The sequence below is a fragment of the Fukomys damarensis genome, unplaced genomic scaffold, assembly GCF_012274545.1.
Source record: "Fukomys damarensis isolate Sample0158 unplaced genomic scaffold, DMR_v1.0_HiC HiC_scaffold_39, whole genome shotgun sequence".
Classification (NCBI taxonomy): Eukaryota; Metazoa; Chordata; class Mammalia; order Rodentia; family Bathyergidae; genus Fukomys; species Fukomys damarensis.
The window spans coordinates 116,133,551-116,152,252 of record NW_022900951.1 but is presented as its reverse complement, the minus strand read 5'-3'; the positions used below and the strand labels follow the sequence as shown (position 1 = coordinate 116,152,252).

Genomic DNA, 18,702 nt, shown 5'->3' with positions numbered 1-18,702 from the left:
GTCACATGTAGCCTTTATTATAATGAGGTATAAGTCTTCTATATCCAACTTCTGATAGTGTCCCCTAAATCCAGTAGGCTCTCTTTACTCTTTGTCGTGCTTTTCAATTCCCTAACAGGTGTAATTTCAGATGACCCGTCTTTGAGTTCACAGATTCTGCCTTCTGTTTAATCAAATCTATTGTTGATAATCGCTATTGCACTTGTCATTTCATTCACTGTATTCTGAAGCTCCAGATTATCTTTTTGGTACTTTAAAAACTTATTTTTATCTTTTTGTTCATCTCATTTTGTCCATGTATTGTTTTCCTGATTTCACTGCATTATCTATTAGTGTTCTTTTGTAAGGAAGTAAGGGAATGCCTATTGAGCTTCCTTAATACAATTGTTTTCAACCATTTGTCAAAGAATGCATAGATAGCCATTTCTTTGTTATCAGTTACTAAAATGTTATTGTGTTCCTTTGGGGGTATCATGTTCCCTTGATTTTTCATTTTTCTTGTGACTTTGCACTGACTGACGTTTGTGCATTTGATGGAACAGTAACCCTTTTCAGACTTTATGGGCTGGTTTTGTTGAGGAAAGATCTTCACATGCCATATGAGAGAGAGCAGTTAGGGGTTGCAACATTCTGGCTCCAGTGAGGAAACAGTAGCCCTGGTCTCCATCACAGCTCTGTTATCTGAGGTCAATGCTAGTGAAGATCACAGAGGTGCTTAATGGTTGGGGCTGTGGATATCTGCAGAAACATCTAGGGTTTTGGGGGGCTTCAGGGGTAAAGGCAGCTAGTGACTCACGGAGGAAGTCATGTCAGAGGGGAAGCCTTCCAGACACCAGGTCTGACTCTCAAGCATGCTTGCAGAGATGGTGGTACTGGTATTGATGTGTAGCACCAGTGTGGTGGCCACAGAGCCAGTCTTGAGCATGGACAGATGTGGAGGAACCACTTCTCTAGAACCTGGGTTGGTGACACTGGTACCTGGGCTCAGGCACTCCCACTGCAGCACTGTTAACACATATGAAGCAAGGATGCTTGTGGAGCCACAGGCGGGGTAGGGTCCAGGGTGTGGGGATGCACAAAGCACATAGTCCCTCAGGGGTCTGGATTGTGGGCACTCTGGGGTGCGATACAGACCTGGCTCGAGCATCCAGGGTGTGGGTGCTTATAGAGCAGCCATGGAACCAGGTCTAGAGTACAAGTGTGCACTCCAAGTCTGGACTCACATGCGTCTGTGCATTGTGGTTACTCAGAGTGACAGTGGCTCTGGGCTCCCGGATGCAGGCTAGCCTGCAGTGGCCATGGCTCCAGTGTCTGAGGTGGTCCACAGGGTATCTGCGGTTTCTAGGACTGGAGGCATGAGTGGGATGGTGGAGTGGAAGCCCTGGTTCTAGGTAAGTCAGCACCAATTCCTCCTTGGGATAGGCTGCAGCATTATCTCCTTCCATGGGGCATCTGTGGTGGTTGTGGAACAGTAAACAGGGTCCACACCGATTAAAACTGAGATACCTCCCCTGTGGAAGCTGGGGAGTCCATGATACCAAAAGGGCTATTGAGGTCCTAAAGGCTAAACCCTGGGAACTGACTACAGTGACATCTACTATATAGCTGATTCTGATAGCCTCACCAGTCTCCTTTCTTAGGTATGCAGCGCTAGGGATCATTTTTGTGTGACTATCTCCATATTTTGTTCCATTGTGGTCCCATAGGCTCCTTACTGATCACCTGAGTCATCCCAGGCCTATTTCTTTTTCATGGGCATCTGTCTAATTTCTATTTTACGTATGAGAGAACAAAGTCCAGTATCTCCTACTCTTGCAATTTGTTCATGACATAGACTTCAGATGAGGTTAGCTCTGGAGGCTGGGAAGTCCAAGACCAAGGCACATGCAGATTTGGTGCCTGGTGAGAACCTCTTTCAGGATTCATAGACCTGCCTGCTCTCTGTGTCCTTAGAGGGGTGAGGGGGCTTCTTGTTAGGGTCTTTCTATTATTTAGATTTAAAATGTTTTCTCCTGTTACTATTATGCAGTTCAATTTTGGACATTCAGTCATTTTTTGGCAAATTTATTCTTTCAGTTTGTTTATGTTTTGGTGCTATGGTAAATGATAACACTTCAAACCTTTTTTCAAATTATTTGTTAAAGGCTACCCATAACAGGCAGTTTACATCTCAGAAGCTTACACTTGTTTTAATCGTGATCATCTTTCCCTTAGACTATTGAAAGAGTGTCCTGCCTAGTCTCCTCTTGTGTCCCTTAGTTTCCCTTTACTCAAGCTAACCTTTACATCTGATTATGTCACTTGATTTTTTAAAAATCTATGAGAACTACTCAGGGGGCACAGAAAGGGGTCTAAACTCTTTCATGTGGTGACAAAAGCTTATCATGCTCTGCCTCTGACCTCTCTCTCCAGTTGCCAGCCATTACCAGCCTATTTTTGGAGTCCTAGGACATGCCATGCACTTTGACAGGCTTCATCCCAGTGAGTGTCATTTCATCTACCGGGAATATTAAAAGTCACCTCCAGCAACACACAAATATTGCTTTTCCATATTTCTTTCACAGGACATGCCCACCTAATCATCTAATTTTGGGAACATGCTTTTATAGTTAATTGGGTATCTGTCTCCTCCTAATAATCTAGTAATCCTGAGAGCTATATTTTATTAATTTTCTGAGGAAGACTATTCTGGACTAGACTTTGTGGAGAGGCTGCAGGTACAGAGGTAAAGAAAGCATTCAAGAACGAACTTCTGAGAAATAAGTAGACGTTAAAATACAGTATGATATAAACTGTACTAGAGAGAGGGAGACTAGTCATTCTGGGTGAAAATAGATATGGAAGGAAAACGACAAAGCTTCATCAAGGATGTTCCATTTGTATGAGGGAAATGGGACTTCAGTAGCTTTGGAGGAGAAAAAGTGATACACTCTAATAGAAGCAAAGGCCCAAAGATCTTTAATTGTGTAGTGCACAGCTGGAGGGGATCACAGACCACTCATAGGTAGACATCAAAAGCTAAAGAAAATAGCATCCAAAAAAAATGAAGTATCTAGGAATCAATCCAACAAAAGAAGCAAAAGATCTCTATACTGAAAACTACAGCACTCTGAAAAAAGAGATCGAAGAGGATATAAGAAAGTGGAAAGATATCCCCTGCTTCTGGGTAGGAAGAATCAACATAGTGAAAATGGCCATACTACCAAAACTGCTATACAGATTCAATGCAATGCCAATTGAAATTCCAATACTATATTTCACAGAACTACAAAAAATAATCCAAAAATTCATTTGGAACCAGAAGAGACCTAGAATAGCGAAAGCCATCCTAGGCAACAGACACAAGGCAGAGGGTATAACAATTCCCAATTTGAAACTATACTACAAAGCCACTGTGATAAAACAGCATGGTACTGGCAAAGAAACAGATCTGACGATCGGTGAAACAGACTGGAAGACACAAAATCAACCAGATGTACTCAGCTACCTTATCCTTGACAAAGGAGCTGACCATCCCCACTGGAGGAAAGGTAGTCTCTTTAATAAATGGTGTTGGAAAAACTGGATCTCAACCTGGACCCTTATCTCTCACCATGCACTAAATTAAAGTCCAAGTGGATTAAAGATCTAAATATTAAGACAGAAACACTAAACTTGCTGGAAGATAAGTTAGGCAGAAATCTGGAAGACATTGGCATAGGAAAAGACTTTATGAACAAATCCTCAGTAGCACGGGAATTAGCAGAATTAATCAAAAACTGGGATCTCATCTTATTAAAAAGCTTCTGTACTGCAAAAGAAACCATCAACAGCACTAAGAGACAACCTATGATGTGGGAAAAAATTTTTACCAGCTGCTCCTCAAACAAAGGGCTCTTATCTAGGATATATTAAGAACTCAAAACAATCGGCCCCCCCAAATATAAAGACCCAATTCAAAAATGGGCGTCTGAAATAAACAGACATTTCTCAGACAACGAGGTAAAAGCAGCAAATAAACCTATGAAAAAATGTTCCACATCACTGGTCATTCAAGAGATGCAGACAAAAACAACACAGAGATTCCACCTCACCCCACAAAGAATGGCTGCTATCAAGAAATCAACCAATGATAAATGGAAGCAGGGTTGTGGGGAGAAAGGAACCCTTCTCCATTGTTGGTGGGAGTGCAGACTGGTGCAGCCACTATGGAAATCAATATGAAGATACCTCAAAGAGCTGGGACTAGAGGTTCCATTTGACCCAGCCATACCTCTGTTGGGTGTCTTTCCAAAAGAATTAAAAGAATCTTATCACAGTGATATATGCTTACCTATGTTTATAGTGGCACAGTTTGTAATAGCTAAAACTTGGAAACAGCCCATTTGCCCATCAGCTGGAGACTGGATAAAGGAGATGTGGTTTTTCTATAAAATGGAATATTACACAGCCATAAAGAATAAGAAATTAGAGTCATTCATAGGAAAATGGATACATATTGAGGATATACTCCTAAGTCAAATAAATGTTACACTTCAGTAAATACTGAATAGTTTCTCCGGTGTGAAAATCTATAATAGTACATAAGATCCTAATGAGATAATTGTCAATGTGAAATAGGAAGAAAAGGGCTAAAGGTGTAGGGAAACTGGGCAGGTAGGGGAAAGGTAATAAGGGAAAAGAAAAAAATAGGAGAAAATGAAGAAATGGAAATCAAGTGTTTTTAAAAGGGGAGGGAGGAGTGGTGAAGGGAGGGCAGGGACAAGGGGAAAAAATGAGAACCAAGACCTGTCATGTAAAGGTACAAGATCCCAGTAATGAATGTAACTGTACTGTATACCTAGAATGTACCAATAAACTCAATTTAAAAAAAGCTAAAGATGCTGGGCATGGTGGTGCACTCCTATAATCCCAGCACTCTGGGATGCTGAGGTAGGAGAGTGGCAAGTTAAAGTCCAGCCAGGACAACTTAGCAGGACCTTGCTTCAAAATAAAAAAATAAAAATAAAAAAATAAAAAAAAAACATGAAATGGGCTGAGGATATAGGTCAGCGCAAAGACCTTGGGCTCAATCCGCATTACCGGAAAAAAAAATCTAGAGTACAACTTCAGATTTTATGACACACGCTAATTCCAATAAAGGTAGTTTCCTGTACTGTGTGCCTAGAAGGATGATTTTCTTCTTTAGTTTTCAATGAAATGTAATTCATGTACCATAAAAGTTACCCTTCTAAAGTATATAATTGGATGGTTTTAGTATAGTCACAGAGTTATGCACGTATTTCCACAATCCAATTCCAGAACATTTTTGTCACACTTCAAAAGAAACTTCTGTCACATCAAGAAGTCACTTCACATTCTCCCCTGTCCCTAGCTCCTGGTGACCTTCAATGCCCTTTCTCTCTTTTTTTATACCTATTTTGAGGGCTGGGTGTGCAGCCTGGCAACAGAGCACTTGCCTAGCATGTACAAGGGCCTGGGTTCAATATCCAGTAGTACAAACAGAAAAGATTTAGCAATTCTGAACACTTCACATAGATAGAAATACAACAGCTGACTTTTTGTGACTATCTCCTTTCCATAATGTTTTCAAGGCTCCTCTATATTGTAGCATGTGATGATACATCCATAGTTTTTATGGCTGACTAATATTCTATTATGTGGACAGACAACATTTTACTTATATAGTCATTGTTTGGGGAAGATTTCGAGGCCCACACTGAGAGCAGCAGGGAAAAGTTGTGGCCACACAGAATCTGCCAGGGTGCTGGGGGAGAGACTTGCACTGAAATATGTCCCATGTGTCACAAACTTTTCATCCTGCTAATAGAGGAGAGATCCATTCACAAACAATGCTCAGTGTAATCCCCAATATCAAACATATTGATATGATTCTACATAGGCAAGAAAATGGTTCTTTGTGGCTAGAATATTTTCCAGAAGAAATTCAGACCTGTTCAGGATCCTAAGAAATCAGAAATAGAGGCATAGGAAGCAAAAGTGATTTTTTGCTAAAAAGGCAGTATATGAGCTGGGGTGTAGGTCGGTGGTACAACATTTGCCTAGTATATTTGAGGGCCTTGGTTTGATCCCCAGTGAAGCAATAGGAAAAAAAAGTCCATGCTACCAATAGTCTTTCTAAAATCACATCAATTACAAAATAGCCAGCAATCTCCATGCATGAACCCAAGAGAGAATGTCAAAAAGGCCTTGCTGTCAGTACAGATGGAAGGAGCTGTGCTCGGAGAGGCAAAAGTGACTCAGAAAAGCTGCCTTGCTTCTTGTGGCTTTCTACTTCCTGCCCTGAAATCCTACTAGAGTCCCAGAAGCCTTATAATGTTAGCTCAAGTGGGATGTGGTTATTTGCAGCAACATAATGGAAACTCATGGGAAAGTTTCTGTAGGCCAATTTGCTCAGGCGGGGGAAACCCTCCCTGCTTAAGACTCAAGCATGTGTTTATCCAGATGACCCCCGGGGGGCAGGGATTCAAATGCATATTCAGGGATGCTTGTTTATCAGTGGTATGTAGAGAATGTTGTTCCCCACTTACTCAGGATCCAGAAACCCTGCTGAAATGTCAGTGTCCCCATCACTGCCTGTCTTTAACTTTCACTTGGGAAGCTTCTGATGAGTAGAAAATGTAACACAATGTAGTTTGAAGAGCTAAGCTACAAGTGAACCCAAGGGTAACAATGACACTCTGATTTAGAAATGCAAAAATATTAAACAATTTAAAAGATATTAAGAAATGTCACCTCCAGGCAAAAGGGCTTCAATTCCAATGACCTCAAAGCAAACTGCATAAAGTAACCCCGGTGTAAGTCTCCAATCAAAACAAGAGGTCAGTAATGACAAAGAGAATCATGCAGTGATCTCTCAAAATTCAAACTAAAAATGGTGAAGAGAAATCCATGGGAGGGTGGAAATAATCGTTATTTTAGTGTTAATAACCTTTTTCCCCCCTCCGCATTTTCAAATGAGGGTGGGAGTGGGCCAGAATCTAGGCAAACTTTCTCAAAAACAAAATATGCATAGACCTTCCTCCCTTCTTTGAAAAAAGAATCCCAGCTGACTCTGTGCAGACACCTGCTACCTGGCAATCAGCCAGCTCCCTAACCAATTCTTTGCTGCAGCCCAATTAGCTAAGCACACGTCATCTAGAACATGTTAATTATCCCTAGTGATTTCTCAAAGTATCCGATGAGATCAGACAAGGAAAGGTGGACTTCACCTTCTCTTACAGGAGCCTTTCCTATGGCAACACCTTGCTTGCATTCTTGAGAATCCCTACAGATGCGCAATGCCAGAGCTGCCAGCCCTTTCAGAGTCTCATCCAATCCCCCTGTCAAAGGGTGAATACCTGGGAGGAATGAGTGCTTCCCAGAACTTCCAATAAACTCCTAAAGGAGAGAGAATATCAACATAAAAATGAAAAGCATTTAAATAAATCGACTACTTTAGATACAGTGCAGGGACAGAAAATACTTGTCCGGGAGCTTTTGTGAATAACACAGTAAGAATCCTCTTTTTACTTTGGTTCATGGGGAATCAAAAGATAGAATCAGAGGAGACGTGAACCAGTCAGTGCACATCCTTGCTGGTTGTTTCTGTTCAGAGGCCTCTCTTTGCCTGAGTATTTCCATCTGTAAAGTGGGGAGCAGGATCCTTTTTGAGGCAGATGGAAGGACATTACGATTGCAAGCATAGGTGGTCCTAAATTTGCCTTTTCCCTGGCTATGAGATTTATCTGGGTGGAGGACGTGGCTGTTCTTCCAAATGCTGAGTCCAGAGGACTAGTAATATGTTTCAAAATAGCATAGTTTTCCTTCAGAACATGACAGGGATTTAGTATTAGCTAATGGCAGTCACAGGGCTAGAAAGGAAAACACTCACATTTTATTCTGATCTTCTGTGAACATCAGCTGTCATTCATCGATCATCTGCTAAAAGGAAGGCACTGAGTGAGGCAAAGCCCCTACTTCATTTCGTTGAGTCCTCCCACCCACCCCATACTGGAAGTCCTAGGAAAAATGGATTCCAACTGGCAGAATTAGCTCAACTTCTCCAAAATTTAAACTCTCTTTCTGGAGTTCATTGTATGACTTTAACCATATCTACCATATGGGCTTTTGAAAATGCATTCAACACAGGATGATAGTTCAATAATCTTCCACATACCTAGAAAATTAGAGTTACACTCCAAATTAGATTGAAGCTTGTTTGAGGTTCCCCTTATGCCTAACAAGGAATTAAAAACAAGCCTCACATTTATTCATCTCTGATCTTCTAGGCTACAGGGGTGTCCCCCATAGACTACGGAGCTCTCATGTTTATTATGGCTTTTAATCACCACCATAACCATGCAAATCATTCATTCCCTTGCCGCCAATAGACAAGCAGGATCAGAGTGCTCAGATAGTCTGCCTCAGGTCACACAGCAATAAGGGGGCAAAGCAGTGATTTCAATCCATGTTCTTTTCACTACATCATGTTACATTCCCTACGCTCACATAAACTCCATGTCATGTACCACATGCCCATCACTGTCTACATAAACTACGTATTCAGTCCAGTAGCTACTTGTAGGAGGAATGTACAATTACTGTGGTATAGGCAATGTTTTGTTAGGCTTTTCAGTGCTGGGAGATCATACTCACATGCTAGGCAAGAGCTGTACCACTGAGCTACACCCCTAGCTCTAGGTAGTGCTTGAAATCCTTTAAAGGTTTCAAACTACTTTTAGTCTCACGACAGACTTGTGAGGTTGCTTCTATTATTCTCATTTTACAAATGAAGTGACAAAAGTACAGAGGTGTCTAGCAACTTCTAAATGTCTAACTTTTAGGATTTTATGCAAGTGACCACCAGGGCTCTCTTCCTGTGGCAACTTCCTGATGGTCAGGAGCAAGACAAGAAGGAGGAGAGGCCAGTAAAATAACGGAGGAGACTGTGCAAACCTCCCCTGGCAGCAGATGGTCATCCTAGCCAATTGTACTTTTTGGTGATCTTCATTGCTAACTCACAGCAAAGAGACCTTAGGGGAGCAAAGGGTCTATTTCTACAAGTCAATGTGGAAAGCCCTTTCCCAAGCACCAAGATGGTTACAGAAAGTGCCTGCCATTCTGAAACCCACTCTTTTAAGGTTATTCCTCTCTGTACTGCTCTCACTCCTTTCAATTCCATACTTGTTGTATGCAGATTTCTGTGTATAACCCCCTGAGGTAGGAAAATAAGAAATGGGGAAGCTTCCGGTTTCCTGAGGGAATATCAGCCTGAGTCAGCACAGGCAGAGAAGAGGGAGTCCGTCACAAAGGCCACCAAGAACACTGTCCTTATCACATTGATCAAAGCATTAGATTTAATTATATGAATATAACAATTTGGTGGCTTTTCAGAGTACTTTCCCTAAGGACTGGAGGGTGGAAGAGGCAATTCATTTTGCTGCTTGATTGCTTTAGACTATTACAAACTATTCCCTTGAGAAGAGCAGGGAATCAGTTATGATTTTTGTCTCTTGTTCGCGGTATAGGAAAGCCACTGTTTCCAGTGAATGGGCCACAGATTTCCCCCTGATTTTGCTCGCAATCCCCAATTAGGGAACTATTACCATGAAAGCTATTGAGCATAGCAGATGGAGGCTACCCTCAAAAGAGGGGGGTGGGGGGCTCATAAATGATGGCACTGCCCTCTTAACATCTGGATGGGCTGGCAGATAGCACCCCATTTTTCCACAGCCCCTCTTCCTTTGGCTTTCTGGCTAGGAGGCAAGGTGAGTGTGCCTTCTGGAAAGCAGGTGTTCACTGGGGTCTAGTCACTTGCAGTGTCTGGTTCCCCCATCTACAAAGATGCCAGCTCTCCTTGGGGCCACCAACCACTCACATCGCATGCCCCAATCATAGTTCCATGGGTACAGCCTGTTTGTATGCCCTCTCCTCCCCCAACTTCTCAGAATCCAAACATTCTTATGTGAGCTCTATCCAACCCAGCTGCTACTCACTAATCCAGACTCATCTCCCATAACTCTAGGAAGACCGACTGTGTCTCAGACCTCCCAAGGTGTCACAGTCCCGTCCACCATGGTACTGTTGAACATGCTGTCACTCTACCCTAGATACTGCTTCCTCCAGTGTGCGCACAGGCAGGAGACCTCAATAATTCCTGCTCAGACCTGGATCTTGTTGAAAAAATATTCTCTGCTGGGTGGGGTTGGCGGAACATGTCTGTAATCCCAGCACTCCAGAAGGCTGGGGAAGGAGGATCACAAATTCAAGTGTAGCCTGGGCATCTTTGTGAGACTCTGTTTTAGAATAAAAAGGCACCCCCCAGGTGGTGTTTTGCTTCAGTGGATGAGGGGCTTGCTTCACAGGTGCATCTGGGAGACCCTGGGATTGATCCTCAGCACACACACACACACACACACACACACACACACAGGTCACAAAGACAACCACAACAAAAGTATTCCCTCACAAAAGCCTTCCTTGACACTTCCGGTCAGGTCTTATTCTTCTCATACACACTAGCATCCTGTCAGAGCACTTACTGCACAGGGAAGTAGTTCATGATTTCTGCAATTGATTTTAAAATGGCAATCCTGGCTCTGCCCCTTCTCTGCCTCCACCTTAACCCCTCAGCACCCTACACTCCACCAGGGCTGATAACACAACTGTCATGCTTCCCACCTGCACCCTCACGGCTGCTCAACCCTCACCTTGGGTACTGCAGACAACCTTTAAATGCTGAATTCTCTCAGCAGCATGGTATATGCCATGGAGTTTCCTAAATGTGTCAGTCAGTACCGATGTGCTGTGTTCAACTGATAGCATCAACAGGTTGAAGATAAATGCAACCTGACAGCTAGAATGTAGTCACTACAAAGTGTTCGCAAGGCCAGCTACACGGTGTGGAATGGGGGGAATGTGGCTATGTGACGAGAACCCCCATACAGTTCTCAACTTTTCAAGTAGCTCCTGGGGAAGACCTGGGGGTAACCTTGCTCACTAACGCTTTCATGCAAGGCCAATTCCAGCACGCTGAGCGGCACTTTGACGGGCTGTTTGTTTGACTCTGCTTTCAACACCTCTCTTGAAAATATGACATATGTCAGAATGAATCCCAGTAACCTTTGAGCCAGCTTTTACGGCCACACTAGTCTCTCCACCCATTGGGCACACTGAAAGACACTCAATGCTGTTTGAGAACACTCCTCTTAATCTGCTGATAACCTTTTCCATCTGGCTGGCAAGACTTAAATCATTTCTTTTCACTGGGCCCATTTTCAATAAAACAAACCAAACCATCAACTGTTAAAAACCTATCTCTTTGTACTGGTGCATCTTTACTTTTGAGTCTTGGCAGGAGATTCTTAAGAGGCCAAAGAGGCTAAATGAATGAATGCCAATCACAGCGCCAGTGGTGGCGAGTAATAACTCAATTCAACAAGCAGTTATTGAGTGCTTACGATGTGCGCAGCCCTGCGCGCAGTCCGTAGGGGATAGAGATGAATAAACCGCAGGTTGATCCTTCCAGGGGCTCATGATCTGGAACAGGAGACAGGCGCGCACATAAATAACACTAATAAGGATGACACTGGGAAACATTGGCAAACAAGTGCAAGTGAAACGCTATGGGAGTGTGGGGAGTGGAAAATTCATTTCAACAGAGAGCATCAGGAGAGTATTTTTGGCAGATGGGAGGACAAGTATAACACTGCTTCATGCTAACAACTTGCAAAAAGAAGACTGCCAGCAAGATGTGAAACTATCCTGGCTACACTGAGCTGGGGCTGCTAAATGGTACTGAAGCTCAAGTTCCACTATAATGCAATTAGTTGGTCCTGTTTAAAAAGGGCAGAAGGAAACCCCTTAGGATCCAACAAACCCTAGAATGAATAGTTCTATTTTATGCATCAGGACCCAGGTCCTGCTCCAACTTCCTTGATGGCCAATCACCACCCAAACAGTCCTGCAATCTATAAAACACAGCACTGTGTGCCTGTTGCAAACCTGAAATGTTCCCTTCATGGGGGCGAAGGTGAAGAAGTATATATGCTCTCTTGGCTGAGGCCAGACAACTTCTTGAGGTTCTTTCCAGACCTAGTGCAAATATGACTTCATACCCATTCATATCCAGCCTTGGAAAAAGTTGAGTAATCATATATCCTCAGACTGCTGTGACCTGACATTGCCAGTGTTATCCCTTCCAGGGGCTTTGCATTTAACAGTAGTTAGGGTTCCGTTAGGGGGTCAGATAAAGTCTTCGGCTGGACTTTACTTAAACTAGAGAATACACTGCTTATTTGACCTGAGGGTAGAAAATAGTTTGCAGCTCCGTGGGAAATGGTGCTTGCTCCATTTAGTAAAACTCCTTTAAAGGTTTAAGGATGAAAGCACTTGGCAAGCTGGGAACAACCACTAATTAGCATTTCAAAGAGGGGGGTAACAGGTAGTAAATACTGTGAATCCCAAAGCCCCAGGACTTGGACTCTGATTAACATCTTCACCTCTTATACCCCTCAAACTCTAGATGTCCAAAAATCTATCCAGATCCTTATCCCCTAAGCCATGACCTCCCCGATCTTTTCCATCTCTATAAATAAAAATCACCATTCATCAAGTTCCTCAAGGAAAACATTCTAGAGCTTTCCTTGATGTTTCTTTTTTTCTAGCATCTTACATCTACCCCATCAGAAATCTTATTGATTCTACCTTTAGCATAGATCCAAAATTAACCATGTCCTCCCACTCTGCCACTGATACAAGAAGTGATCAACATGAATGATGAATTTAAATTTTATTTAGAAATTATTGCACTAAAAGACACATTGCCATGAACTGCCCCCCAGTACTCTCTTTTTGTGCTGGACCCACTTATCCCATCATTCTTGCCATGTTCTGGAGCAGTTCTGGAATTCTTCTTCCATGACAGTCTTTACCAGATGTGATTAAAACATGTAGTGAATGCTGCTGCTGCATGTCATCTGATGGAAATGCAGGCTTGTAAGTAAAAATATTATAATGTGTCCTCTTCTACTTTATTCACCAGATCTGTCATTGGTGGACTTCTGACTCATCTCCAAAGTCTAAATGACCATGAAAAGTAAACATTTTAAATTCAGGCCATTGGTGCAGCCAGTGACAGTGCAGCTAAAGACACTCCTGAAAGAGGGCTTGCAGAACTGCTTCAAAATGTGTTGGGATAAGTGTGTATTGGGGCAGGGGGAGGGGTCATAGCAATGCGTCTTTGAATGCAATACGTTTTTATTCATTAAGTTCATTGGTACATTTTAGGTATACACAATCATACTATTCATCACTGGGAATTTGCACCTATATGTGATATAGCTTGGTTATTTTTTCCCCACTTCCCTTCCCTCTCTTCTACTTCTCTACCTCTCCCTATTTACAAAAAACTTTGTTTCTTCTTTTTTCTCTTATTTTTCCTTTCCCTTCTTTCCTCCTCGTCACACTTCCCCTTCCCCTTTGGACTTTTTCTTCCCATTTCATATTATCTATTATGCATTTTGGTTCTCATTTACACTTTTAGTTTCTCACACCAGAGAAACTATTCTGTATTTACATATGTGTGTCCTATTCACTTAAGAGTATGGCCTCAGTGTGCATCCATTTAGCTACAAGTGTCTCTAGTTTATCATTCCTTATGGCTGAGTAGTACTCCATTTTATTTAAAAATTTAAAAAAGCAAAACATCTTCTTTATGCAATCTCCAGTTGATGGGCATTTGGGCTGCTTCCAAGATTTAGCTATTACAAATTGTGCCACTAAAAAATGGGTGTACATATCTCTGGTATGATGCATTTAATTATTTTGGGAAGATAACTCAGCAGGGAAATAGCTGAGTCAAATAGAGCCTCTAATTCTAGTTTTTCTAGGAATCTCCATACTGATTTCCACAGTGGTTGCACCAGTCTATACTCCAACGTTGGAGAAGAGTTTCTTTTTCCCCACAACCCTCCCAGCATTTGTCATTGGTTGATTTCTTCATAGCAGCCATTCTTTCTGGGGTGAGATGAAATCTAAGCATTGTTTTAATTTGCATCTTTCAAATGACAATTGATATTGAACATTGTTTCACATGTTTATTTGATTTTTTACCTCTTCATCTGAGAAATGTATGTTCATTTCCAATGTCCATTTTTGGATTTGGTCTTTAAATTTGAGAGGTCTGCTTTTTTAAAAAAGTTCTTTATATATTCTAAATAGTAGACCTTTGTCTGAGGAACAGCTGGTAAATATATATATTTTTTTACATTGTGGGTTGTCTCTTCACTCTGTTGGTGGTTTCTCTTGCAATGCAGAAGCTTTTTAATAAGATGAGATCTCAGTTGTTGATTCTTTGTGCTAGTTCCGTGCTACTGAGGATTTGTTCATAAAGTCTTTTACTATGCCAACGTTTTCAAGAGTTCTATCTAGCTTAACTTCCAACAAGTTTAGTGTTTCTGTTTTAATATTTAGATCTTTCATCCATTTTGATTTAGTTCAGTGCATGGTGAGAGATATAAGTCTAGTTTTAATCTTTGGCAAGCTGAAACCCAGTTTTTGCAGCACCATTTATCAAAGAGGCTATCTTTCCTCCAGTGAGGGTGTTTGTAGCTCCTTTGTCATAGATGAGGTAGCTAAGTATGTCTGGAATTGTTCCTTCATCTTCGAATCTGTTCCACTAATCCTTGGATATGTTTCTTTGCTGTTAACATGCTGTTTTTATCACAGTGGCTTTGTAGTATAGTTTCAGGTTGGACATTGTGATACCCCCTACCTTGTCTTTATTGCCTACTATTGCATTTGCTATTCTAGGTCTGTTCTGGTTCCAAAGGAATTTTTGGATTGTTTGCTCAAGGTATGTGAAGTATGCTGTTGGAATTTCAATTGAGATCACACTGAATCTATTATAGCAGCTTTGGAAGTATGGCCATTTTCATTATGTTGATTCTTCCTAGCAGGAGTAAGGAATGTCTTTCCATTTTCTCATATCCTGTTTGATTTCTTTTTTCAGAGTGCTGAAGTTTTCAGAGTAAAGTTCTTTTACTTCCTTTGTTATATTGATTTCTAGGTATTTCATTTTGGGGGATGTTATTGTGAAGGGAGTGCATAGGAAAATTATTGATTTTTTGAGTGTTGACCTTGTATCCAGCTACTCTACTGAATTTTGTTATTAAATTTAGAAGATTTTGGTGGAGTTCTGGGGTCTTCTCTATAGAGTATCATGTCATCTGCAAATAAGGATAATTTAACAATACATTTTTTTAAATACAATTGCTTTATTTCCACATTTTATAGTCCCCAATATTGTTTCTGATAGGAATCTTCATCTCTAAAAACAAAAAAATACTTTAAGAAAGCATATTACAAGATAGTACATATAAGCAATAGTTTGGCAGAATTTTATCAACTAATTCATACCTCCCAAAAATGAATTTTAAAATTCAAAAATAATCATTAGCTTTATTTAATATGTTACATCTTAACATTTAAAATATCATGCTCTAGTTAAATATTTCATCAACAACACTGTACAAATAAAATATTGCACAAAATATATTTAAGAAAATATTTTGGTCTTTGATCTGAGCAATAAATAAAAACACAGGCACTTCTACACTGCGACAGGGAAGCGATCACTACTCAGAATAATAATTTTGTATAAGCAACATGTGAAAATATGGCAAGAATAGAATCCTGGAGTTTTTAACTGAAAAACCACTTAAAACATCTGTAACTGCCATCTTTGCACTTCAAGTTCTAAAGTTCTAATCCACACTGAAAAATTTATAAATTCATATGAATGATTGTCAGGGGAGATTCAATCGTCAGCTGGCCATTGTGGAAGCACACTTCTCATTTTCAAAATACTAAAATTACTCAGCTACTGTGACATAATCATAAGAAAAATTAAACTTTTCATGATCATAAACCACAAGATAAACTGGATGTCATACAGTGATACTTATTTTATAAAATTAACTAATTATATTCACGTAAGAAAATACTGATAGGGTGACAGGAAACTTTGATATAATCCATTTTCTAAACAATTTTTAAAATTCATCCTCATCTCAGCTGGGTGTAATGGCACATACCTGTGATCCCAGCATTCAGGAGGCTGAGGCAGGAGGATTGCCAATGAGTTCAAGGCCATCCTCAACTACATAGCAAGTTCAAGGGCAACCTGGACTACACAGTGAGACCCTGTCTCAAAAAATCAAAACCAAAACCAAAACCGACAAACAAACAAAAACAAACTTCACCCACACCTCATGAAAATAACATAATTCCATTTCACAAAAATCACTGAGTCATGAACCACAAAATTTTGGCAGCCAATGAGTTCACAAATACCTGAATTACAGATAACTCAGTCATTATAATGGAAGTAAGAATATTCTCACATAGAGGGACAAAAACAAAAATAACTTACAGTGGTCAAACTCTAGAAACATGATTCAGATGAGAGGGGCAATTAGAAAACTATGACCATTAGCCAATAGAAAGGATTAGAACCAATCACCTTGCCATATCCTCCATAAAAAAATTGTCATCTGCTTTCCCTCGTCACAAAAGTACCAAATTGAAAGGCCTAGAGGCCCTCAAATGGATACTACTTATAAAAGCAATTCTGATGGTTTAACATACAAATTATCTAATGTGAAAAATACAATATGGGAACTAGTCCAGATATACCTTTCTATGCAAAATTTAGCTTGTATAGTTTGCATTTTAAATGAGCACTTTGTAACCTCGACCAAATATCAATCATCTCCTGAGGTTTTCTACTATGTACTAACATCAAATCTACATAGGAACAAATGTTATTCCTGTTTTTCTCCTCGATATCAAATGTCCTGAAGCCTTTGTGTTTCTCTGGAACGAGGCCCAGTTTCTGAAGGCACATTCCAGTATAAACATCATCAATGGCATAGAGATGGACCCGGTCAGTGATGTTGTATAGCCTCAGGGCCAAGTGGCCGGAGTAGAGGAATCCACCTCTTCCTGCATGAGGTGGGTAAACCCCAGAGTAAACAACTTCTGGGATGTAGTATTTCAGTTTCTTATCTCGATGGGGCCCAGCATTGTGGATCACGTCACCTATAAACAAATCTTCAGCTTTGCTCTTGGATAAGCTATTCAAGTAATTCAGGATGTGATGGGTGTTCACAAAAACATCGTCATCGCCCTTGAAAACGAACTCAGTGTCTGGGCAGGAAGTACTCACCCACCTGAGAAACAGCACTTCCTTCAGAGACAAGTTGAAGAAAGTGTCTCTGTAGTTCCACATAAGAAGGTGTTGGTGCTTCTCACACTCAAATTTCAGCATATCTGAAACATCTGGATGGTTGTCCTCTGGGAGGGTCTGGCCCAGCAAAAAGACTCGCACCACTGTCTGGTTCCCCACATTGGTTTCTCTGCCCCAGGATTCCCGAATTGGCTTGTCTTCTGGAAAAATGTGGAGTGAGGGACTTAATTTCCAGCAATAAGAAGGGTTTCTTTGCACATTTATTTGGTTGATCTACAATCAGTGAATAATTTCGACATCTCAAATATAGGAGAAAGTCTTTAAATCTGTCTGGCAAATTGTTAAAATCTGTTATAAGTGATGTGACCCTCAGGTCAGGTTCACAGTAATTCAGATGGCTTATATTTGATGACCCATATCCATCCCCTGTCTGGTTGGCCAGCATGTTCAAAATGGGATTGTACAGCTTGTTCAGCTTTTCTTGTTCTCTGTTCCAGTATGCCTGGGGAGGACTAGATATCTTCCAGAACTTTTCTTTGGGTATTATTACTTCCCCTTTTCCATTTTTTTTTCTTGGCTACTGCTTTTGGAGACTTCCGCAATCAAATAAATGAAGACGTTTGCCATCATCAGGATACCCAACAACTTTATTCTTCTACGTCCAACACTCATTTCTCATATCTTGTCCAGGAGCAGCTCCAGCTCGGTGGGGAGGGGAAAGGAGATCCCTGCTTCATCCTCTTCCCGGCTGCTCTGCACGGCTCAGCCCAGCGACCAGCGCTGCTCGCGCTCCATGCGCCGTGCCTTCGGTGGGGAGGGGAAAGGAGATCCCTGCTTCATCCTCTTCCCGGCTGCTCTGCACGGCTCAGCCCAGCGACCAGCGCTGCTCGCGCTCCATGCGCCGTGCCCCATAGGGCGGCTCGGCTGGGTCAGCGGCAGGCCAACAATACATTTTTAAAAATTAAAATTCACCATATTTTTCAATCACACTTCATACTTCATTCCAAGTGAGCAACATCTCTTACTTGTATTACTGGAGTAATTACTGAAATGAGCTCACATCCTTGTCATATGTTCTCTTCCATGCAGCAGCTGGAGTGATCCTGATACTGAATTAATCAAATCACACCATTCCTCTGCTCAAAAACCTCTCACTGAGGACACACCTCAGGATAAAACTCTCAAGTTGCCCTCATAGACCTATGTGATGCCCCTCCTCTCTTCCACCATTCTGAGTTCTTGTCCTCCACTCTCTTCCTTGCTCTTCCCTAAGGATGCCAAGCAAACTCCCACATCAGAGCCTTTGCATTTTTGAACCCTTTTCCTGGAATGCTCTGGGGCCCAGATGCTTTCTCACTTCCTTCAGCTGTCTCCTCAGTTTCTCCCCAGTCAGAGAGGGCAGTCTTGGCTCCAGAGTGGAAAAAGCACTCATACACAGAGACTCGTTCCTGTGGGTCACACGCTGCCTGCCT

General features: G+C 41.4%; 1 protein-coding gene across 1 annotated transcript; it reads right to left on the bottom strand.

The window, feature by feature from the left end:
• Positions 1-16,681: 16,681 nt before the first annotated feature.
• LOC104876904 (N-acetyllactosaminide beta-1,3-N-acetylglucosaminyltransferase 2-like) lies at positions 16,682-17,942 on the bottom strand. Its single transcript, XM_010645142.1, is given in 3 exon segments — positions 16,682-17,419; positions 17,421-17,798; positions 17,801-17,942. Coding segments are annotated over 3 exon segments (1,218 nt in total). The 5' UTR covers positions 17,903-17,942.
• Positions 17,943-18,702: the final 760 nt, after the last annotated feature.